At 45.1% G+C, this 25,697-nt stretch overlaps 1 protein-coding gene across 2 annotated transcripts in view; it reads right to left on the minus strand.

The window, feature by feature from the left end:
* The window catches only part of sik2b (salt-inducible kinase 2b), a 78,951-nt gene that overhangs the window by 10,188 nt on the left and 43,066 nt on the right, over positions 1 to 25,697 (minus strand). For both annotated transcript variants that reach the window (XM_056283448.1, XM_056283447.1), the window contains exons 5-13: positions 17,783 to 17,907; positions 17,109 to 17,232; positions 14,121 to 14,347; positions 7,291 to 7,443; positions 6,645 to 6,803; positions 4,522 to 4,753; positions 3,902 to 4,195; positions 2,142 to 2,299; positions 1,206 to 1,319 (exon numbers count right to left, since the gene is read on the minus strand). In XM_056283448.1, the coding sequence (XP_056139423.1) occupies positions 1,206 to 1,319; positions 2,142 to 2,299; positions 3,902 to 4,195; positions 4,522 to 4,753; positions 6,645 to 6,803; positions 7,291 to 7,443; positions 14,121 to 14,347; positions 17,109 to 17,232; positions 17,783 to 17,907 (1,586 nt within the window). The remainder of the gene's footprint in view (positions 1 to 1,205; positions 1,320 to 2,141; positions 2,300 to 3,901; positions 4,196 to 4,521; positions 4,754 to 6,644; positions 6,804 to 7,290; positions 7,444 to 14,120; positions 14,348 to 17,108; positions 17,233 to 17,782; positions 17,908 to 25,697) is intronic.

Genomic DNA, 25,697 nt, shown 5'->3' on the forward strand with positions numbered 1-25,697 from the left:
AGGCTGCAGACTACTACATGGCTCCTCCAATACATGTGGAGTTTTTCACCTGACAGTGAGGAGTTTTGCCAGGGGACGTAGCGTATGGGAGGCTCACACTATTCGCCCCAGTTCCCCCCCACCCCCACGAACAGGCGCAGCAACCAGGACACATACCCACATCCGGCTTCCCACCCGCGGACATGGCCAATTGTGTTTTTAGGGACGCCTGACCAAGCTGGAGGTAACACGGGGATTCGAACCGGTGATCCCTGTGTTAGACAACGGAATAGACCGCTACGCTACCCGGATGCCCCATAGTTTGCCATATAAGTGTGCTATCTATTGCCTTGCAACATTGATCACAGCTGTATGATCAGAGAAGTTGACACAGTGTCTCCCAGCCAGCAAGGCTGGCTTTCAGCTGTCACTAAGCGATATCATGGGAACGCTTCCTCAGTGGCATGAGATCACACCTGGACACCTGTCGGGAACACCCGGGAGATTTCCCGGTGGCCTGAGGGTTGTTTTGGTCTGCCGTGAACAGTCAACATGACCAGTGATAATATAGCAAACAGGAATGATTGACGGACCTCTCCTAATCCACACATCAGGCATGACTAACTTTTGCTGCAGTGTCCCAAAAATTACATCATCATGTCTCTCAGTGACGCATATAGCAACTGTCTACCTGCTTCTCTACCAATAACATTTTATACAAGTTGCCTGGCTAATGGACAGTCAGAAGAAAAAGAACGGTAGAGCAGAGAGGGACTACTTGTTAGTCAGTCCCAAATTTTTGTATTTTGTAGTAACATTCCTCCCAGATGAACATGGTGGCCAAATTTATAACTAGTCTGGTACCCATTACATCAACAAATAGGGTTAGCCTACAACATTTGCGGTCTGCTAGTTTGTGTGAACAGGGTGGCCTGGGATGAAGTCAAATTCCTGGCCTGAATTATTGTTTCAATCCACTCCTGCGTGAGGTCTAGATGCCATTTCAGCATACATCTCAAAAATATGCTTTACCTTGTTTTTAAAAATGAAAAAAATAGTAACAATACCTTCAATATCACTTTGTTTCTTTTATATCAAAAGTGAGGAGATTTCAATTTTGGTTGGACTTAAAACAAACAATAAGCTTGGAGCCCAGCAAGTTGCTTCAAATTGGTGAATCGTCACAACCCTAATATTTTGTGAGCATGGTTGGTGCTGTACAGTACCTGTAGCCTGTGAGTGAGGTACTGTGTCTCCAGACTCTGTCTGCGGGACAGGAGCGGTGGCTGGGGCCCTCCTTGGTACAAAGCTAGGCTCTCTTGCTGCTTGGATGCCTCACCCTTGAGTCAGAGCCACAAAGCAGGATATTTGTCAAAAATATGTGACAGGTGTGTCAAAATCAGTACAGATCGTTCTCATGCAGCAGACACAAGAACACTGACACACACAAACAAAACCCCTCCGGAATAAGTTAATGAAGCGATGTACCTCAGGGTCATTGTTGTCCATTATGTAGTCTAACTCGATTATCCATATTGTCTCCTGTCTAAATGCCATTGGGTTGACCATGCAGCCAGATGCCTTACCCTAAATCATGTGTACTCCAGGGATTGTACATTAGTTAAATGAAATGAATGAATGAAAAACAAATTAAAAGCATGATGAGATCAACCGTCATTGTGTACAAAGAGCTGTATAATTAGGTTAGATTACTGGAGGTAGCAAACAGAACCACAGCCTCTTGTTGGTTATCATTTTGGATTTTATGTCCTATTCTCTGCCAAGAAGCCCATATACTATCTTTCCTCAAATGTCCACTATTTTCAGAGGTTTGTGTGTGTATATCACTGTGCATCTGTGTGTGTGCAGTCTGGGCCTATTAAGTACCAGTCACTACTATGGTTAGCCTGAGTGACCTCAACAATGGCCACATTCATTTTGGGCCAGGCTCCAGGCCCTAGGGACCGGGAGACTGTAAACAAGCAAGAGTTGGCTGCCTCTTCAGGGGTTACACAAGAGCCCCAGTGGCTGGGTCTTTCTCTATGATGGAGACTGAGAAAAGTGGGGGGTTGGTGCTCCCGACGCATTTGGAAAAAGATAATCTTGAGTGGCAAGTAGTGCATAGAATTTGTGTGTGTTTGTGTGTGTGAGGTAAGGCTGACCTCTAGGAGGTTGTGCAAATGGTGCTGTGGCCCCAGGGGGCTCATAGCAGCCCCCTCTCCAGAGCCCATCTGCTCCACCAACATCTGGACCTTGTTCAGTTCCAGAATGCCTTTGGTCCTCGCCAAGTTCTGGAGGTGCTGCCTAAATGCAACCAGACCTGGATGGGGTAAATGGACGGGGACAGATGAACAAAGATATACAAATACAAGCATTCACGCATGTGCATACACACAATTACATGGGCTAACCGTACAGTCAGTACATATAGTCAATACAGATTAGTAAGTCTACATCCTCTTCCCTGTCATGATGGGTTGGTTGGAGTTGTAACTTGGCAGCAGGAGAGTCTGTGTTAAGCCTCTCTGACGTTAGCACTCATCATCCCTACTGAAGGTGTGACTGGATGTATGTCATAAGACTATGTGGGTGCGTTTGTGTGTTAGTGTGTTTTCACGCATCTGTGTGCAAACAGCCGCCAGTTGCTCTGCGTGCATAATATCCGTCCAATGGTGACTGTTTTACACTGTGAACATTGGGACCTGACTCACCCTGATGATAGAGGCTATTTAAAGCCAGACTCAGCAGTCTGACGCAAAACCATGCGCAGCCTCAACACTCATCGGGGGGTAAAGGTAAAAAATACCAGGAATACTGGCTAAGAGGGTCTTGAGAGTGGAGGGAGTGGAATGTCCAATTAGGCCAAGAAGAGATGGGGCACATTTCCAAACTATGAGCACAGCTTCTGCAGGTGATTTCCAGACACTCCCAGAGCTCTCAGTGGAGAGAGGAATGAAGAGGCAGAGGGAATTGAAAGGCTGATTAACATTCCTCCCTAGATATTTTAGCTTCTCTGTCTTTCTCTCTCTCTCGCTCTGGTATGGTGTGGAATGAAGCAGCCTGCCATAGAATGAAACTTTAAATAGAGAGAGAGACTTGGGTGAACTACCAAGACCAGATAGGGATGTGGGCTGAAACCATTCGAGGTGTGTCTGTGAGTCACTACATGAATCATCGTCATCACTATCGTCGCTGTTGGTGTACTCAAAGACCAGAGAAGACAAGAGGAATGAGAGGAGAAGATAAGAGAAAAAGAAAATGGTGTGTCTGAATGATAAGATAGAGTGAACAAGAGTGTGGAAATGAGACACATTTTAGAAGTCTGTGTTTTTGAAAAACACAAACAGTTTGTTTTTTGGTGTGAAGGAATCAGAGTTCTTAGGGCCATTTCATGTACAGATATACTGTATGCAGACTGACATCCAAAGTGATCCACCTGGACCACCATCATGTCCCACACGATACCCACTTCAGGGTAACCATGCAGCACACAATTTCTGTCCATGTGTAGATGGTGTTGGCGTTTCACTAACAAGCATACTGGGTGTCGCACAAAATATACATTGCAAAGATTGTGGGAAATGTAGGCTTTTTTGGTGACTACAGATTGCCTGTCCATATATGTGTGTGTACTCAGTACTTGAAGACTACATGAGTGCCTTCAGGCTGCGGCGCACACTGGTTCCTTGCACCTTAATTATATGTACCATAACAGAAGGACAGATCTAGTTTTTGTGGAAACTCTCATCCTCATTTTGCACTGAAAACATAATGCAACCCAGCAAAGGCATGAAGACTCCCACCCCAGTGCAGCTCACACATAAACATAGGAGAGAGAGGGTTCAAAGAGAATTTCAAGTTGCTGAGGGATTCTCCCTAGCTTCAAGCCTGATGTGTGAGCCACGCGTGTTTTGATACTGACCCTGGGTGAGTGAGGTGTCAGAGGCACGGCGTCCCTCTCTGAAGCTGATGGGTGAGCGGTTGTGGGCCTCTCTGCGCTGCGAACTCAGAGCAGCCATAGCTGGGTTGGCAGGTCGCGCGCTCAGGAAAGGGGAAGGCGTCATGCGTGGGACGGAGCTGTTGGCCAGCACCACTTCACTGAGAGAGGGGGGATCTTCCAGAAGGCTGAGGTCACTGTGTATGGAGCCCATGTCATAGCCCATGTCCGAGTCCACGCTACCCAGAGACGGGTTGTGGCCCAGAGTGAATAGTTTACCTGGCATTGAAGAAAATAATTTGTCAATATGTATGTCTAGATTGTACAAGCCACACCTCACCCAACCTACTACTTGGTGCCATGCTGGCTTTTTCTGAATTTAATTGTTCCCCTTGAACTTGCAAGAGTGCTCCAATATCCAGCTGCAGAAAATTATTAAGGACATTAACTATTAGCAGCAATGTATGTTTTAAACAACATTCAGAAACTTAGTAAAATGCACTTCACATTTAAATGTCAATTTATAAGTCTTTACAGTGTTTTTGTATGTGTGTGTTAGTGTTTGTTTGGAATTAAATAACTTAGCGACTGATAAACAAATAAACCTTGGCTTGAGGGCCCTGGCTGGTTGGTGACCTCAGAGAGGGTGTGTCTGCGCTGGCCGAAACGCGCCGTCTGATAGGCTGAGAGCAGGTGGGCGGGATCATCCTCTGTGTCAGGCTCTTCTGTTTCAATGCCCTCGTCAATTGACATCTCCATCATGTTGCTAGGCGACGAGGTAGAGGACTTGCGGAGGACATTGGGTGGGGGCAGAGGGTCCAGCAGGCAGCCACTCACCTGGTGGGAATGAAAGACACAGGCACAGAGACAAAAGAAACCACAGAGAGAGAGAGGGGAAGGGAAAAATTAAAACTAATTCAATACATATACCTAATGCAGTTACTGAAGAAGAGCACTGCAGTGCACTAGAGGAGTAAGAAAACTGCTTGACATTCACTTTGAGAAAATGAACAATAAAATCATTCATTAAAATGAGCCAAGCACTTAGGGCCATACCTCCTTCTCTGTCTGGCTCTGCAAACCAAAGTCATTTGTGTTATAAGAGAGGACAACTTGGACAAAAGAAAGTGATCCCTGTGGTGGGAACGAGGGCTTTATGAATCTTCCCTCTCACTATGTGTGTGTGTGAATGAGACTATATACACGGCTGTGTGTGTTGGTGTGACAGTGAAGGGTGGGGATGAAGGAATGTGGGGTCAGGAAGTGTGTTTTGATTTGAGACTGCTGTGTAACTGACACACATGCACATACATGCACACACCCACGCAGACAGACATCCACTGGATGAGTTGCTGGAGTGATTGCACTGCATGCTGTCTGCCCAGTGCAGCTTTGCCCTGTTCCCCAATCCCTGCATGCCGGACAAGGAATGCCATTACTCAACATACACACCCACCCACAAAGAACTAAGGCAGGACAGGACAGGGGGGAAGAGGAAAAGAAAAGAGGGATGATGAAATGAGAAAAAAAGGAGAAAGGAGTCAGGGATGTGGCGATGGTTTAGTTGTGTGTGGGAGGGTGGTCATTTCAGAACCGAAAAAAGATGTGAGAGAAGAAAAAAAAGGGCAAAGGTAAGAGGGAAAGGGAAGAAAGGACGATGTTTGGGAAACCAAGCCAGCGGCAGAAGCTTCCTGTGCATGTGTTCACCCAGCTTCACAAGTCACATTATTATCACAGGACTGCTTGCATAACCAGGCCCCTCTGACACTGCTAACACTCACTCTGTCTCTCGCCTGCTCTGCCCACCACTCAGTACAGACACAAGTACACATCCATGCTCTGTCTCACACACACACACACACACCACTTAATATCACTTAATATGAGCTAGAGGAAATGTGTGTGTGTGTGTGTGTGTGTGTGTGTGTGTGTGTGTGTGTAAGCCTTGTGGGGGTGTGGGGTCGTCGAGTCAGACCACTGATGACTATGCTCTGTAACAGTCAGTCATCCCGACCAATAGGCCTAAAGGAAAAAGTCAGTGGTTGGCACAGTTAAACACTGACACTAAGAAAAGAGGGAGAGGAAATTGGAGAGAAATGGAAAGCGCTCTCTAGGTGTGTGTGTGTGTGTGTGTGTGTGTCCCTCTCTAAAAGTAATAGAGAATAGGCAGCTGTCCTTTCTCATGTGAGCACTGGCTGAGTGCTTACATAAGAGAACAAGTCAGCTGCACTGTGGCAGGTTGATGGAGCCAAATAATGCTCTCAGGCCAAAACAGGCGCACAAGCGCGCGCGCACACACACACACACACACACACACACACACACACACACACACACACACACTGTACAGCCACAAACGCATTCACTGAAGCATCAGCAGACATTTCTGTATCACAGCGACTACAGTGACTAGGCAGGCTTATCAAACAGCATCATTGTCAAGCTTATGGAAATACATTTATGAGATGCAATCTTGCAAGAGAGAAATGACCTTAATTACACAGTTTTCATAAACGGAAAATAGCTATTTTAAATGAACTATCATGGGGTATCAAACTAATACCTAGCTAGTGATTCATGGCCTCGGCGCTATGATGTTGAAACCTGGAGAGAGAACCCGAACACTCATGCATGTACACATGCACTCAAACTAAAAGAGACAAAGTGAGATATACACACACAACTGCTAAACAAAGTGGTAGCCTGCTGGTAAGGCGGTTGAACCTACTTTGGGTGTGGTAACATCCTCCAGCATGAGGCTCTGCTCCGGCGGACATGTGGACTGGGGGAAGGTGAGGGCGTCAGAGGAGGCTTGGGACAGGGCAGGGGAGCGCAGGAGACGGACACCCTGGGGGAGCAAACCCACTTGGCCTGATCCACTGGTTGACTACAAGAAGGGAGGGAGGGAGGGTAAGTTTGAAACAGGAGTTATTTTGAACTTCCATCACATCAAACAAACTACCTGCAAAGATAATGAATTGGAAGTGATTTCAATTACACTGAACTGCTATGAATTAGAATTGATGATACACGAAAAGGAGTGACAAAAGAAAGCCAGATGTTAGACTGCGCCTGATATGAAAGAAAAAAATAATAATAGTGACAATGACAAGAAAGAAAGAAAAAAGAAAGAAGCAGAGCGAATAATGGAACTAAGGGAAATGTATTAAGATCAAGGGTGGGCCACAAAATTGCAGATGAGCTGAGAGACGAGAGGTCCCAGCTGCATAAATAAATGAACGCAACCCTGCCCATGCGTTTGTTTGTTTGTTCATGCAGGTGTGAATACTGGAGCTTTGATCAGGCAATCGCAGATTCTAATCCCCCCACAAATCATTCAGAAACCCCTGGTTGCCCTGACAGCCTGCGGTTACCTTGACGACAGTCTGCTCGGCGATGGTGCTGGGTCGTCGTTGGCGGGCATCAAGCCTTTGTTCCACGGGGAAGCTGCAGCGGTGGGCCTTGAGCCGTTCTACTAGGAGGTAGTAGATAGCAGCAAAGTGGTTGTAGCTCTTGTTCTGGAGAGACTGGAGAAGCGGGGAATGATTGACAAAAATGAATGAGCAAAATAGGTGATGGCATCTTCCCTGTGAGATGGATCTTAAACGGTTTTTGAGGTGTGAGTGGGTCATTCTGGCAACTGAAGAGTATGACATAAATGGGCATATGACACATGGAACATATTGAAAATGAACATAGGGTCTGTACCATGCTAATAAACATTTCCTATATGCTCAAAAGGCTTCAACAGGCACAAGAGTTCAGTAAGGGAATGATTCAAAAATTTGACCAGTGACATCTCTACATTAGGGGACAGTAGGATCTGGCCCCACCAGATGTCGCCAGTGCATGGCATGATCAATAATTCAGTGTAACAAATAATTATATATATATATATATATATATATATATATATATAAACTTTGTTAAAAGAAACACTCAAAGGTAGGGAAAGTGCTCAAGAAATAAGGAGCAAAATAATCCAGTGAGTCAAGTAAATTCTTTGAGACAGTACAAGTCTGTTTCATGCCATAAGCAATCATCAGCTGTCAATAAAGCTAATAAGATTTATAATCTCCGTATCTAACATTGTTGCGCATTTATAACATATGACAACGGTAGCGCTGTCCAATATATTCAAAATATCTTCCTGTATCTGTTCATAAAAGGCCAGTACTTTGAGCAGTCTTTGTTTGGTGAACATGGGGCTCGTCAGCACTCATTTAACCAAGTGAGTAGTTGAAAACACTGTGCGTATGCGTTCAATGCACTTTCAGTAATGAGCTGTGGGGCATGATCATTTTGGCCCCATGCTGAGAGCAGCCAATAAAAAAAAAAAAAAGAATGAATGGCATACGTCAAGACATTTAGTAAACATTGTTTACGGTATTGGCATTGCTACGCAGCTACACGCAACACCATTTGACACCATGGGGCAACCAACAGAGTAAATGCACTTGCTATGCTATCAATTGAAAATTAATTCATTCATGAATTGATGGATTTCGACAGAAAAGTTATTGACAAGTTTGCCCAGATGAAAGATTGACGTGTATCTTTTCTTTTCAAGCAATGAACATCACTGGTGAGTCTATTTTGCATTATTACAAGGTGTGTTATTTTGCCCGTAGGTTAAGTCCTGGAAATCAATGGGTTTTCCTGCTCTGAAATGTTGCTTTGGATGTGTTATTACAGTTGCAGACCACAATGATCATATACAGCTTGACAGGGGTTAAATTGGGCCGGGCTGTCTGGGGCTCAGTATCACCACATATCATCTCAAATGTCATCAAGCAGAGTTGAACACCGACAAAAAACAAAACTACCATCAACAATTAATTTATTCATACATTTTTACTCGGCCTTTATTGTTCAAAGAATATATATATAATACATGCTGGCCATTCAAATAAATAATGATTCATGTTTTTTCAAGTTTAAAATGACGTTGTGTCATCACTTTTGTTCGCGGTCAGCGGTGACATTCATATTCACTGGCTACCACGCCCGAATCATGTGGGACTCGGCGAAGGTGCACGACCTGGAGAAAATGTCCGGTCGGTATATCCGGTAACACCGGTGTTGTCATTATGAGTTCATTAACTGGTGGGAAAATTTCCTCACCGTGGCATTGCTAGTGGGAATATCAGACAAACTGCGTGGAATACACACTGACGGCTCTTTGTCATGTGCATGCATGTAACATGCGACACTGTCCTGCGTTACACGCATGCACGCGACAGACAGTCAGATAAGAGTGAGTGGACCATGCGGTTCATCTGATATTCCCACTAAACAACATTATCAACTATCAACATTGATATTTTAGCAAACTTCTGTAAACTTTACTAACCAGGAACCAGCAGCCATGGTCATTCATTACCATCAAGTTTTTTAGTTGTAAATCAAGGCAAACTCATCATATCCTTAGACAGCAAAGTAACTCATTTTAGCTAGCTAGGTATGGCAGTAATATAAGCAGCCAGGGCCATTTTGCAAGGCTTAATTTTGTGACTGTAAATTGATATGAACGATCCCATTATTCAAGTTAGGCTGGAAGCCAGTATGTGGTATATACATAGATGGATGGCAACGTAGGGAGAAAAACAGGTTAGAAACTGACAGGTTTAATACAGAATGTAAATTGCTGTGATATTCTGCTTAAACAATGGCTATGAAGGTAGATATACTGTGTGTGCAAGAGACCAGGTGGAAGGGAAGAGGGCCAGGAGCATCGCAGGTGGATTCAAACTCTTCTCAAATGGTGTGGATAGGAGGAGAAATTGGGTAGGGGTAATCCTGAAGGATGAGTATTTCAAGAATGTGTTGGAGGTGAAGAGAGTGTCAGACAGAGTGATGAGTATGAAGCTGGAAATTGAAGGCGTGGTGGTGAATGTTGTCGGCACATATACACACATACATATGTATATATATATATATATATATACATACACACACACACGCGCACGCACGCACGCACGCACGCGCGCGCGCACACACACACACACACACACACACACACACAGTAAGTTGGGTGTGAGATGGAAGATAAAGAAGAATTCTTGAGTGAGTTGGATGAAGTGCTAGAGAGTGGTGATTGGAGCGGACTTCAATGGGTATGTTGGTGAAGGGAACAAGTGATAAGGAGGTGATGGTAGGTATGGTGTCAAGGAGAGGAATGTGGAAGCACAGATGGTGGTGAAAATGGAAAGGATGGAAATGGCAGTGGTGAATACGTATGCCAAGAAGAGGGAAGAACACAGGGCGACATATAATAGTGGAGGAAAGTGCACACAGGTGGACTACATCGTATCCAAAAGGTGTAATCTGAAAGAGATTGGAGACTACAAGGTGGTGACAGTGGAGAACATAGCTAGGCAGCATCGGATGGTGGTCTGTCGGATAACTTTGGAGAGCAAGAAGAAGAAGTGAGTGAAGGCAGAGCCAAGGATCAAATGGTGGAAGTTGAAGAAGGAAGACTGTTGTGTGGAGTTCAGGGAAGAGTTAAGGCAGGCAGTGGGTGGTAGTGAAGAGTTGCCAGATGGCTGGGCAACTACTGCAGCAATAGTGAGGGAGACAGCTAGGAAGGTACTTGGTATGTCATCTGGACAGAGGAAGGAAGACAAGGATACTTGGTGGTGGAATACGGAAGTACAGGCAAGTATAGAAAAGTGGGACAGTCAGAGAGATGAGGAAAGTAGACAGGAGTACAAAGAGATGCAGTGTAAGGTAAAAAGAGAGGTGGTGAAGGCAAAGGACAAGGCATATGGCGAATTGTATGAGAAGTTAAACACTAAGGAAGGAGAAAAGGACTTGTACCGATTGGCTGGACAGAGGGACCGAGCTGGGAAGGATGTGCAACAAGTTAGGGCGATCAAGGATAGAGATGGAAACGTGCTGACAAGCGAAGACAGTGTGTTGAGAAGGTGGAAGGAGTACTCTAAGGGGCTGATAAATGAAGAAAATGAGAGAGAGACAAGGTTGGATGATGTGGGGATAATGAATCAGGAAGTGTGGTGGATTAGCAAGGATGAAGTGAGGGTAATTATGAAGAGGATGAAGAGTGTAAAAGCAGTTGGTCCAGATGACATACCTGTGGAGGCATGGAGATGTTCAGGAGAGATGGCAGTGGAGATTTAACTAGATTGTTTTAAATAATCTTAGAAAGTGAGAGGATGCCTGAGGAGTGGAGAAGTGTGGTACTGATTTTCAAGAATAAGGGTGATGTGCAGAGCTGTAGCAACTACAGAGGTATAAAGTTGATCAGCCACAGCATGAAGATTTTGGAAAGAGTAATTGAAGCTAGGTTGAGAGGAGGTGAAGATTAGCGAGCAGCAGTATGGTTTCATGCCACGAAAGAGCACCACAGATGTGATGTTTGCTTTGAGAATGTTGATGGAGAAGTTTAAAGAAGGACAGAAGGAGTTACTTTGTGTCTTTGTGGAATTAGAGAAAGCAGATGACAGGGTGCCAAGAGAGGAGGTGTGGTATTGTATGAGGAAGTCGGGAGTTGCAGAGAAGTATGTAAGTGTGGTGCAGGATATGTATGAGGGCAGTGTGACAGTGATGAGGTGTGTGGTAGGTATGATGGTTGGGTTCAAGGTGGAGGTGGGATTACATCAAGGATCGGCACTGAGCCCTTTCTTGTTTGCAATGGTGATGGACAGGTTGACCGATGAGATCAGGCAGGAGTCTCTGTGGACTATAATGTTTGCGGATGACATTGTGAGCTGCAGTGAGAGTAGGGAGCTGGTTGAGGAGAGCCAGGAGAGGTGGAGGTATGCACTGGAGAGAAGAGGAATGAAAGTCAGTAGGAGCAAGATGGAATACATGTGTGAATGAGAGGGAGGACAGCAGAATGGTGAGGATGTAAGGTGTAAAAGGGGCGAAGGTGGATGAGTTTAAATACCTGGGTCAACTGTTCAAAGAAATGGGGGGTGTGGAAGAGAGTTGAAAAAGAGAGTGCAGGCAGGGTGGAGTGGGTGGAGAAGAGTGTCAGGAGTGATTTGCAACAGAAGGGTACCAGCAAGAGTGAAAGGGAAGGTTTACAAGATGATAGTGAGACAAGTTATGTTGTATGGTTTGGAAATGGTGGCACTGATGAAAAGATAGGAGGTGGCAGAGTTGAAGATGCGAGATGGTTTGGACATGTGTGGAGGAGAGATGCTGGGTATATTGGGAGAAGAATGCTCAAGATAGAGCTGCCAGGTAAGAGGAAAGCCGAAGAGGAGGATTATGGATGTGGTGAGGAAGGACATACAGGTGGTTGGTGTGACTGAGGAAGATGGAGAGGACAGGAAGAGATGGAAACGGATGATCCACTGAGCAGGGAGCAGCTGAAAGAAGATTCTGCTTAAGCAATGTTTCAATTTTACAAAATGATACCAAAGCAAGATAGCTTGCGGCCGGTTGCCTCCAATCTTTTGGTAGCACTCATGGAATGGAAAGGTTTGGAAATTTGATAAAGTGTTGGCAGCCTGCGTGTATTTGTAAGATGTTAATTAATTCCAGATTAATATAACTATTAAAGAGACTGTCCTATTCATATTACTTTGTATGTAGTCTCTTCTTTTGTGGTAACAACACCACTGATACAGATACACAGGAGAGTGCATTTACAGAGATTTTGTCATCAGCTGTAGTTTTGCACACTGCCAACTGTATTTAGAATGAGTTTGATTAGCTTTTTAGTGTTCAGAGCAGAGGGTTGTCTCACTTTGTTGTATTTTATTTACAGTTTGTCAAGTGATATCAGTCAGATTTTGTAGTCTATGTGCATACATGTTGCACTGCACCTATGGTAACCCTGAAACCACAAAGCCTCCCCACATAACAATCCCAGTTTAACCCCTGCTGCTTGATAACTTTGGATTTGAAATGTGAAGCTGTATTACAAGGTAATATACCAGTTGTGTGAGTTCAAATGCTGTTATTGATGATGTCACTCATATCTATGCCGCCACTTCCACTAACTCCTGTGCCGTGTTACATTTATGTGTGCATTTGTGATTTCACTAATTGATGAGGCGCATTTGTGTTTGGATTAATTGAGCAAGTAGGTTTGTGTGTAGTTTCATTGACGAGTCTGTAGCTGGCCATACAGAATTTATTGTGCCCCACCAGGCTTTCCGTGCCACAGATGCCACTGAATTTGACATTTACTTTCTGTCCTACCAAGAATTATTTTTCCTGTACTGTCAGTCTTTTAATAACATGCAACTTCAGCCCCATGAACCATGTCTATGCACCCCAAGACATTAATAACCCATTGTCTACTCAACATTGTTCACCGTCCCCCCACACATATTTAAAAAGGTTTGTTGTCAGTGTAACCTTGATGTTAGTATGTGAATTACCAACTTGTCTGCATAAATATCACAAACACCATTTTCTTTTTTTTCTTCCCCCACCCCCTTTTTTCCCCCCAATTGTACTTGGCCAATTACCCCACTCTCTGAGCCGTCCTGGTCACTGCTCCACCCCCTCTGCTGATCCGGGGAGGGCTGCAGACTACCATATGCTTCCTCTGATACATGTGGAGTCGCCAGCCGCTTCTTTTCACCTGACCGTGAGGAGTTTCGCCAGGAGGATGTAGTGCATGGGAGGATCACGCTATTTCCCCCCAGTTCCCCCTCCCCCCCAAACAGGTGCCCCAACTGACCAGAGGAGGCACTAGTGCAGCGATCAGGACACATACCCACATCCGGCTTCCCACCCACAGACATGGCCAATTGTGTCTGTAGGGACGCCCGACCAAGCCGGAGGTAACGCAGGAATTCGAACCGGAGATCCCCGTGTTGGTGGGCAACGGAATAGACTGCTATGGTACCCGGACACCCCTACAAACACCATTTTCTATTCGTGGCAAGTGAAGTGAATCAGATTCTTACATACATTCTACAGGAAACATATTTGTACCCACATACCCACACACATACTGACCACAGTTTGTTTGGTATGTGTGAACGTGTTGCGTGAATGGGTAAAGGTGAGGCATTAATTGTAAGGCCCTTTGAGTTATCTGTAGAGTGGAAAGGTGTTGTATAAATGAAGTCTATTTACTGTTTTTTTACCCTATATTTGTAGGGGATATAACTCTCTTTATTCATTGTTTTCTTGTGGCAATAAATAAATCTGTGGCTCTGACTATTCAACCTTTCTTTCACTCCATAACATCATTAAAAATCTGTTGCTCCGTCCTCACCTCTACTGTCTTATGCTGGTCAATGCCCAAGCTGTGCATCAGACGAAGGACCTGCTCGCTGTACTCCCCCACACCCGTCTCGCCCTCAGTCGACACAGACTGCTGGTACAGCATTGGCCTTTGAACTGGCACATCCAGCATCATCCACTTGTGCTCCTTAATCTGGGCCACAGACAGCCGCTTGGACGGGTCCAGGACCAACATCCGGCGGATCAGGTGTTCACAGTCTGTTTGGGAGTGATAGAGAGGGGTTTAGAGGGAGGGGATTGGGGAAAGGAGTGTGTGTGAGAGAGAGAGAGAAAGAGCAGTAGGCCCAAGTTATCACAAGATATCTATATCTTCTCTCATTTTTCATTGCTCTGCTAGACCATCAAGTCTTTTTTTTTTGCCGCCTAAGTCTTGGCTAAGCAGTGTGGTTGATCATCTAAACACATGCACCTTCACCGGGTCCCGCATGACTCAGGCACAGCAGCCAGTGGATATGACCCCATCTTAAGCTTTCCTGAAGATGGCTCCTAATGGGCAGAAATAGCACTTAGGATCTTATACCCAGCGTTTTCTTTGTTTTTCCTCCATCTTATCCATGGTGTACCTGAAGATGCCCCCCCCGCCCCCCAGTGAGAGCTCCTGACCTCTTATTGGTGGCAAGATGAGTTTGATGTCAGACACAGCTGGGTTCTTAATGGGATTACAGTCTCTTTGGCTACGCCTGCCAGTGTCCCTAATGCATGCACCGCATTCCTGCCTACCACCCTGCATCCCCGGCCATATTCCCTGCTGCTTTAATATGTTACAGAAAATATCATCCCTGTATTTGATATTCTCATATGTGCCTTGTTCTGATTTTTTTTCTTCCATTTTTGATGTGCCTGTGCATCTGGTAAGGTACATTAAAAAACAGGGAAAACATGACAGCATATTATTGGAATGCTATTCTAATCTCGTGTTAACTCTAAAATGTTTTATCCCATTATAAACTTCGACTTTCCCTTTTTTCCCCTTCCACTGAACATAGAGGCAAAAAAGGATAAAACCTGTTGAGGAAAAGTGACGCCTCATATTTAATTTTGAGAAATATGGTCGTGAACTTTGAGACATCACTGTGTTGAGATTTTTATCATTAATTTGAAGCCTATGGAAACTCAGCTTATTCTCGCCCTGTGCTACTGCTCCACTTATGTCTGTAGATATCAGATCACAGCCGTGAAACTCACAACAATTCTGTCACATAATTTACTGGAGGGAGACTTTAACAGTTCCTAATAGAGACCAGGGATCTGGCTGCCAACACTCCCCCCTTCCACATTCCTCCTGGTTGTCCTGGTGATCTAACATCTACTTACATTAGATACCATAACCCGACTTTTATTCGCACCTCAGGTCTGGTGGTCCAGCTAAACAGATATCATTTTCCAGCTCTCCATTACTTGTCCAACTCATGCCATGACATCTAAGCAGCTTGCTTATCTACTAAGCTACTACACGCAAGATTTAATTCAAATACAATTTGCTTGACTAGGCCAAGCATCTCTGAAGCTTTAAAGGCACACCGATCCACTGCGACGGCTTTGTTTATGGCAATGCTTTGAGGCTGAGCACATTTCTGGGACCTTGACACCACCACGAAGAGTTGGAAAATGCAGCTGGCCCCAAATGACTGGCTAGCTAGCAGACTGACTGACTGGCCGACCAACTGTCTCAAGCCAGTACATGACATTGCAGTACAATGACTCAACCACTGAACCATCCCAGTTAACACATTGAGTCTGACAGTGGGTGTGAAGTCACATCAAGACTCCAACAAAGCAAAGCGGTACTTTGATAACACAGATGGCGGCAGTTCGAGAGGTTGACATTTTGTTATCTTCTGTAATCTAATCTCAGTCAGTGGGAACATGAAGACAGTAGATTAGGTGAAAGCAGAGAAGTTAGAGGAGTGTTAAAAAACGACCATAAACCAAGACATCATGTTAAGTGTCACTGTTGGGACAGCTGACAAAAGAGAAAGACCTTCACCGATAAAGAACATACTGCAGAATTAGCCAGTGAGATGTACAAGAGGAGAGATGTGCTGTTTGTAGATGGAGTAAATGGTACACTCTGTTCTCCTCTTTCAGGGAACGAGGGCTAAACTGTGTGTGTTTGAAGGCTTGGTTGCAGGGTAGACATTACACTCCTACATTCCCTTAACATCCAAAACGTTTCAAAGTTCACCCCCCCCCTCAAAAAACACGGACTTCTCCACCAGGCTTGGGATCAATGGGTGGCCAGACAAGAGAAACAGACAGACTTCCAGACAGAAAGACAAGGGACAAAGTCACAGAATGAAAGGTGGACAATACAGCAAGTCTTTCCATTGAAAAGATGGAGAGTGAGTCAGACAGACAGGCAGAGCGAGTCAGACAGACAGGCAGAGCCTCCTCAGAGAGAAAAGCAGACAGACAGACGGGTTTGCTGGAAGCATTCACTGGCCGGCTCCCAAGTTACATAAACAGCTCCAGCTCTGGAGTTAATCTGTTGTCAGTCAGCTAGCGCAGCCGCTAACAGCAGGGCTGCTTTGGAACATTTAGCTAACCTGACTCACTAACTTAGCAGTGTGCACACATGTATGCAAATGCATGCAACATGGGTGTATATAACACATGTGCACACGCACACAAACACACACACAAGCCAAGACACAAAACTGTTCCCGATTATATTCCCTTCAAATTGGTGTTGTCTTTGTTAATGAAGAGACCCCTGACCAGCTTTAACCACAGTTGAGTGCACCATTGAACTTTCAGCAGAATGGTGGGCGGTACAGTAAAACTTGTTTTATTTCTCTCAACCACCATTTCTTTATGGATTTTCCGGCGACATTCAATGGCTTACAGTGGTGAAAGTGACGGGATGGTGGGAAAATGAGAATTTGCACATGAACAGGGCTGTGAATTTGGAATTTGAATCTGCATGACAGAGGACAAAACCCCTGACCTGTTGTCTTACCTTCGGTCATGAAGTAAGGGATACGGAACCTCCCCTCTAAGACTCTCTGTCGGAGAACAGGCAAGGTGGGGCCGTCGAAGGGCAGTGCACCGCACACTAGCACGTAGAGCACCACCCCCATGCTCTGCAGAGAGACAAGACATGCGCACGCACACACACATACACAAAGAGCAGGGTCATGGCAAGGGCTGGGAACAATCATTACATCACAAATCAATCAGCAGCATCCAGATGTACATAAGCCCTAGATTAGTGCTGGCACTTACAAACTCACACACATACACATGCACATGCGCTTGCATGCACGCGCACACAAACATAAAAAGAATGAATTATGATATACAGTGGGCTATAAACTGTGGTTGGGAAATAATAACTGAACCTCTTGCACAAACAGAGAGCTTTTGACAGGAACAAAGGCTTTAGAGTTTATTACATTGAGACTTTGTTCCCATTTCACCTTATATATCAGATAGAAATTAACTATATGACATCATGTAGATTGATGTCATATAGTTAATTACACTGCATGTAGATTAGTAATTCAAAACTAAACACCTGAGCACAGATAAACAAAAAAGACTTTTGATAGTTGTTGAATCAATGCATATATGATTTGACAGACAGACTGATGACAGCTCTCTGCCATCGAGTCCTCTAGTCCTTTGTCCTACCCAGATGTCCAGCTGCGGGCCCTCATACTGTTGGCCCTCGAAGACTTCGGGGGCGGCATACGGTGGGCTACCACACCATGTGGCCAGAGGCTTCCCAGGCTGGAAGAAGTTTCCAAAGCCAAAATCTACATAAGATAGGGTGTGAAACAGAGAGAGCGAGAGAGAGAAAGAAATAGAATAGGCATAAAATGAAAAAGTCTTAACTTTGTGGGCATCTGGGTGGCATGGCTGTCTATTCCTTTGCATAACCAACATGGGGATCGCCAGTTCAAATCCCCGTGTTGCCTCCGGCTTGGTCGGGCGTCCCTACAGACACAATTGGCTGTCTGTGAGTGGGAAGCCGGATGTGGGTGTGTGCCCTGGTCACTGCACTAGCGCCTCCTCTGGCGGTTTGGGGGGGAGGGTGAACTGGGGGGAATAGTGTTATACTCCCACACGCTACGTCCCCCTAGTGAAACTGCTCACTGTCAGGTGAAAAGAAGTGGCTGATGACTCCACATGTATCGGAGGAGACGTGGTAGTCTGCAGCTCTTCCCAGATTGGCAGAGGGGGTGGAGCAGCGACCGGGTCGGCTTGGAAGATTGGGGTAATTGGCCGGATACAATTGGGGAGAAAACGGGGGGGGGGGGGGGGGAGCAACTTTGAAGATCTGTTTTAGTGGGCCAATATTCATACCTGTTCTCACAGTTAACTATAGTTTCTACAGACACTACTGGTACCAACTCCAATCAACATTTGCACCTCTTTTGTTTCATTGTTGATGATGCTGAAGTTTGAGAAACAGATTTAGGGTAGAAAAATGGATTCATGTTGACTATTTCTATATATGTGATGAGATACAACAGTAAGAAAATAATACTGCACCGATATCAGAGTAGAGTCAGCCCACACAGTCTACAACTTAATGGAGGTGGGTTATATTTTATGTTGAATGTATAAATATCATGGAAAGGTCTGGAGAATTTTTTTTTATTATACAATATACCATGTGATCCACATATTTTTACATTGAGGAAATTGGCCCTCATGAGTTAACCTCCCTGGAGACTGGCATGAGGTCATTTAGACACTATGTACTGATTGGTCCACCGGAGAGTGCTGAGAACGAAATACTTCATCTTCATCACAAGAACATGTCAAAGAAATCAACTGAACTGGGGACACACACACACACACACACACACACACACACACACACACACACGCTCTCACAGACAGACAGAAAAACAGACAGACAAAGCTCCAATAAACTCATGTCTGCTTCTTATTCAAATAATACAAAAAGCAAAAAAATCTGTACCACAGAATCTCACTGGGACAACTTATGTATTAGTACTCAGCCTACCCTTTTTACTATCACTTTGTATCATTCTCTCTCTCTCGTTCCCTCTATCCCCAACTTCCTCCTCAGCTCCCTCCATGGTCTCCATCAGCACAATCCTAAGTCTCTCCCTCTCATGTCATTTCCTGTTAATAATATGTTTTGGAATTTTAGCTTCTGCGTGAACTTGCTCTTCCTGGCCCCAGACTGTTGCTGCCTTGCCACAACAGTTGCACCAGGACCCAGCAGCTCCGGCCACAGATAATACAACAAGGCCTCTGTTAATTCCCCCCCCTTCCCATCATTCTTAACGGTTATATAAATCAAAGAAAAACTATCCAAAGAAGAATTTATAAATAATCTTCTGCAAGTGGGGTTGTTGTGAAGCGTCTAGTGTGTTGGTGTAGTGTTCTGTGTCTGTCACGTCTCACTCTCAACCTTCACCGCTGGCCTGCAGAAACGCGAACAGGAGAGCCGAGCACGTAAGTCTCTCCCTGCCAGTACATAGTCTCTCCAACAGCAAGCCCTGTGTAGTGCCTCCTCATGGCGACACACAGTAACTGGGTACACCTTGGACCCTGGCTGAACTACAAGGGACTCGGAGGAGGTCTGGCCCCTAGATGTGTGTGGATATTCTCTGAAGCCCACAAACCAGCCCCCAGTTATGGGTTAAATAGTGCCACTGCCTGGTGGATACCTCTGGAGAGGAATAGGTTACGGGAGTAAACCCCTACAGAAAATCAACGTCCACAGTGCTGTTGTTTTTTGTTTTTCTTGCCCTTTTGTATGTGTTTAAGTGGGAGAGTACTGCTGGCGTCGTGTGTGGCTGCCGCTTCTCCCTCTCGTAGCCCCCCTCCCCATTCACCCCTGTATGTCTGTGTTATGTTTATCTGTTGTCTTGTTTCACCCCGTTTATTGTAAAGCGACTTTGAGTGTTAGAAAAGCGCGATATAAGTTTGATTTATTATTATTATCATTATTACTATTATTAAATAACACTGGTGTGTATAGACAGACAGACGGACAGAAAATAGATAGATATGGCTTATATAAGGGGTGGGGGTGTACACACACACACACACACACACAGTCAGCAGCTCAGAGAATTGGTTTAGTCTCTCCAGTGATCCAGCAGCTCAACACTGTGATCAGCCTGAGGGTTTGTAGGTTGAGAGGGAGACAGAGAAGTGAGAACAGAGGATTTACATGTGCCATTTTTACCTAATGTCTTCAGCTATAATATGCATGTTTTCATTTACTGCCATGACAGCGCTTGTATAATGTGCTTACAGCAATAATTTTGTCTCTCTCTCTCTGCACTTTGGTAGATGACACAGTTATTGCCGAGACGCCATGGTTTCATAACTCTCATCTAAAATTAACACGGGCTTGATGCACACACATCTGGTTTCGGTTTCGGTCAGCATTGAAGCATCTGGGCTCTGAGTCACTGATATTGACCTAGCAGGGCATGTTCACACACATAGAGCCCACGCACACTCACAAACGGAAATATACGCATACTAGCGCGTGGCTAGTAACTACGCAACATTGGAAGACTTTGAAGATGTGTTGGGGAGTGGGTTGATGACAATGAAGAAGCCAGACTAAAAAGCTATATTTTGACACCCACTGAAGAGGAGAAAAGTGTGTGGGTATGTGTGTGCGTGAAAGCATGCAGGCCCATGTATGCTGGTCTACGGGTGTATAAAAATTTGAGTCCAATGAATGTGCTGCAGTTTGGGGAATGACGCAGGCGAGGTGGAATGAAGCAAGGGGTAGAGCAGCAAAGGACAATGGGGGTTTCTTAGCGCTGTGTTTGATGCCTGATGCCACTGTTTAGGTGACAAGCGGGATGCAGGAAAAGCAAAGAGGAGTGGAGCAGAGCACTTAGTTTATCATCAGATGTTGTGACCCAATTCATGGAGCTGAATACTGAGCAGACTGTTTGACGTCAAACACCCCACCAAGCTGCGGGCCACACAGAGCACTGCTCAACAGAAAGGGCGGGGAGGTGTATGTTTGTGTGTTGCACACACGGTTATTAGCATATTAGCCCATATGCAACAACGATAGAGACACAATGTGCATGTCTGTGTTTGCGTTTGTGTACATGTGTTTGGTGGGCTATGATGGGCATGTTTCTTCAAGCTACTATATTGGTGCGCCTAAATTGGAGTCCAGTGTTCATGTCTCTGTTGTCTTACCAAGTAATACTTGGTAAAGAGGATGAGTTTTGATGCAATTGCTTAGAATGTTCTGTTCTGGAGACACAGTTTGACCAACTTGGCGCAAAATAATACTAATAATAATCTTCTTTCTTCTTTTGGCTTGTTCCCTGTTTCTCAGGGGTCACTACACCGGATTTTATAGTTTCCATCGGTACCCTGGTGGCTGTTGTTAACCCGGGCCTCAACCAATCCGGTATGGTTTTGTCAATCCACATAACGATTTGGCAAAATTTACATTGGATGCCCTTCCTGACACAACCACTAACCCTATGGACGGGGACACAGGTAAAGCGCTGGATGCCATCCAAGTATTCATGGACTTGCGCCCATGCCTGTCGCCAAAATAATAATAATCCATCCATCCATCCATTATCCAAATCGCTTATCCGAATTTGGGTTGCGGGGATGCTGGAGCCTACCCTATATGATGATAATGTTAAAAAACAAGATAGGGTTGACATTCTCCTGACTCCACTTTTTGTCACCTTAGCACCCGTCCTTCTTCTGTGCCTTCACCTGCTGAGCGACACTCTTTAAACCTCTGCTCATGGTACGCCAACTTTGACTTGCCCCTTTCTACTCGCTATCTTTCCCTCCCCTCCTTTCCGTCTGTCAGCTCGAGCTTAAAGACACACTTTGAAGTGTAAATTTAAAGGGCACCGCCAGCCACCCCCCCCCATCCCACCAACCTCATCATTGGTGTGACCTTTCTTTGCCTGACCACTGCTCGGGTGAGCTCCATTCAGGCTGGCCGACTGGGTGTGGCCTTTCAAAGGCAAGCAGGCAGGCATCATTTCTCCAGAGCTTAAAACCCTGTCCTAGGTTGTCAACATCATACTTCAAACTAGTTTGCATGATGCATCCTCTGACCATGTTAGGCAGTAAAATCATTCAAATCTTTTATGAACAGCAAAAATCAAAGGTGGAGCAAGAAACTGTTCATCATAGAGAGGGGAGGGATTGCAATCCTCATCATCGGGTACACTGTTTGTTGTCTGCTGGTCACAAAGGGACACAGGCAGGAAAGTTGGATGTACAGCATGGGCATCGTCTTCTCTCCCTCAACTGCTCCATTCATCCCCTTTAACATCCCTCATCTCATCTTCTCTTCTTTGCTTTATTCAATCTATCTCGCATCTGGTTCCATTTACTTTTGGTCTCCTCCGGGCTTCACCCCACAGCCTCCGCTATCTGCCTCTAAGAATTCAGTGACTTCTGGGTGTCTCTGTAATGGCGACCTGAAAAGTCAAACAAATGCATATAAAGGTGAATGCTCTCAAAGAGTTTTTCCTCGAAGCTGCTCACAGTGAGCAGTCAACACGGCGGCACAAGTAGTTGTGTGAAGAATGAACAGATAGCATTTGCATACCACTTGAAACCCTGCCCCCATTTTCACACCCAAGTGCACCTAGCCAATCGCTATGGAAATTTCGGTTTTGAAAAGTTAAAAAAAAAAAAAATTCGGACACCAAACCCCCCCCCCCCCCCAAAAAAATCCATGTCTCAGAGAGGCTTTCTGATGCCACCTGACATTTAGACCAAACGTTCAAAGAAGCAAGGTGAATGTCTTCTCAACCCATCTTGTACAATGCCAAAGTGGCTAATTTATTTTTTTTAGCAATGTCAGGACAGCATTTCTGTAGCCAGTAAAAGAAACAAAATTGATATGTTAGCTCTTTTTTTGTGGAAAGAAGGATAAATAAGACAAAGGAGTAAATACGCAGTTAAGAGTTGCACAAACAGGAGCGGTGCAGCAGGAGCAGGGGAGGGTTAGGAGTGGGTGGAAGGTACATGATGTACCTCACTCATCATGTCCTCCCCAGAGAGAGGCCTTTCTAATCACAAACCAGGTAATGTTGTTTTCATTATTTCTCACTTCAAACCCAATCTGCTGTTGTGAATCAGACATGTTTGTGATAATGACTGCCGGGGTAATAACACCTACGGGTTGTCAACATGGAACCTCTGCAGAGAAACATAGCCAAAGGAGAAAAAAAATCCATCATGAACAGGTGAAGTACTTCTCCACCAGTTACACTATTAATACATATGCAAGTATGATCTGTCTTTAACTGCCCAATTGATACTTTAAGAATAATGGTGCAGCTAGTGAAGACTGGCCAAGGTTGTGTGACAAGGATGGCTGGGATGCTCGTTTGGACAATCATAAGACTTCTGGATTGAAGTTTTTGAGTTGATAGGCCTACTTGGAGGCTGAACTAAAACCAAGCCCCTGCAGGAATGATGAGGTTTTAGGTATTCAAACACCATACCACTGGCTCTGGTTGGCATTTTTTTTCCCCCCTGAGGTAAATCCTGGAGACTTACATTATATGTCTCCACTGCAGGTTTGACAAACACCATTGTGGCCCCCCTTCCCCCACCTTTCAACACTCAGCCTCTCTATCCCCTAATGAACCTCTTCCTGTGGCGAACCCTGGCCTCTTCTCATACTCGAATGACTCATGGTGAACAGCCTGTTTCCAAATGACAATGACCTCAGTGCAATATCCACCCGTCCAAAAACCTCCCATTCGACCAAACCACAAGACTGCACCTCCTCTCCTCTACCGTAAACCTTGGTCTCTTTAACCTCATTGAAACATGCATCCTAATCTGTAAATATGTGCTGCAATTTTACATGTCTGGTTTAGGTGTGAACATGAGCTGAAGTCAATATTCTGTAAAAAAAAAAAAATGTAGCGGCAATTTGCCAACTCAAGACCTAGAAATATTTATGGCTATGTTTCTGAATGGTGATAGTTTGAAAAAAAAAAAAAATCAAACGCCATCAGATTGCCGTACCGCTCTTAAGTACGACACGTTTACGGCACCCAGGTAGTGTAGGTGCCCGGGTAGCGTAGTGGTCTATTCTGCTGCCTACCAACACGGTTCGAACCCCCGTGTTACCTCCGGCTTGGTCGGGCATCTCTATAGACACAATTGGCCATTTCTGCGGGTGGGAAGGAAGAGTAGGGTAATTGGCCAAGTACAATTGGGGAGAAAAAAAAAAGGGGAGGGGGGGGTAAAAAAGAAAAGAAAAGTAAGACATGTTTACAGGAGCGAGTGAACCGATCAAATGGAATTAATCTGTAGCTTGTTCACAGCAGCCACCAGCAAAAGTAAGAACATATTACAAATGTTTGGGAAATGGGGCAGACCTAGAACTAAGAGAGCGTCTCTCAGTCCATGGCTCCATGTAGAGGATGAAATCAACAGGCAGCTATCCGGTACGGTTATATGGAAAATCGAGAGAGCCAAACTAATAGATAGATAAATAAAAAGAATAGCATTAAATTTAGAGATGGCATGAACGTAAACATAAAAGACAACCTACATGAGCGGGGAATGACACAGAAGGCACTGACATGTAATGTGTAATCAAACGTGGTCTTTCAATCTTACATACAGAAGCTGTGTCTGTGTGCTTGTGTCTACAGGGAAATCCACCTCAGGGGCTGGAAAAGTCATTGCAATAATTCTAAGCAATGTATGTTTTAAAAGCATGATTTCACAGCATCAAACAGCGTGTCACTGCATGACTATCACCACATAATTGCTCCCTTGACACCTACTCTCTTCCCACGAGCAGATCCCTACCATCCTTCCCCACATCTTTTCTTCTTTCTTCCCCGTTTCAGAGCAGTTCTTTCTTTACTTCTCTCTTCAGCGTAGCCAATTCCTCTCATTGCATCATTTCCTCCCCCAAGTGAGCTCAAACTCCTTGTAAAAAGCCCTCTGCCCCTTCTCCCCTCTGAACCATGCTCTCTATAAAACATGGACGTCACATTAGTGACCTCACCCATAAGGTTTTTAAAGTGATGTTAGCGTTCACGCTCGCTGCCATCTTTTTTGTTTTGTTTTTGTTTTTATCCCCCCCTTTTCTCCCCAATTGTACCTGGCCAATCACACCACTCAGTCACTGCTCCACCCCCTCTGCCGATCCGGGGGGGGGGGGGGGGGGGCTGCAGACTACCACATGTCTCCTCCAATACATGTGGAGTCACCAACTGCTTCTTGTCACCTGACAGTGAGGAGTTTCGCCAGGGGGACATAGCGCGTGGTAGGATCACGCTATTCCCCCCAGTTCCCCCTCACCCCTGAACAGGCGCCCCGACTGACCAGAGGAGGCGCTAGTGAAGTGACCAGGACACATACCCACCTCTGGCTTCCCACCCGCAGACACGGCCCATTTGTGTCTGTAGGGACGCCCGACCAAGCTGGAGGTAACACAGAGATTCGAACAGGCGATCCCCATGTTGGTAAACAACGGAATAGAATGCTAAGTTACCCGGATGCCTGACGCTTGCTGCCATCTTGTCAGATTTTGGAGCCAAAGCATCTAAATTTGGGCAATGAGGTG

The sequence above is a fragment of the Lampris incognitus genome, chromosome 7 (assembly GCF_029633865.1).
Source record: "Lampris incognitus isolate fLamInc1 chromosome 7, fLamInc1.hap2, whole genome shotgun sequence".
Taxonomy (NCBI): domain Eukaryota; kingdom Metazoa; phylum Chordata; class Actinopteri; order Lampriformes; family Lampridae; genus Lampris; species Lampris incognitus.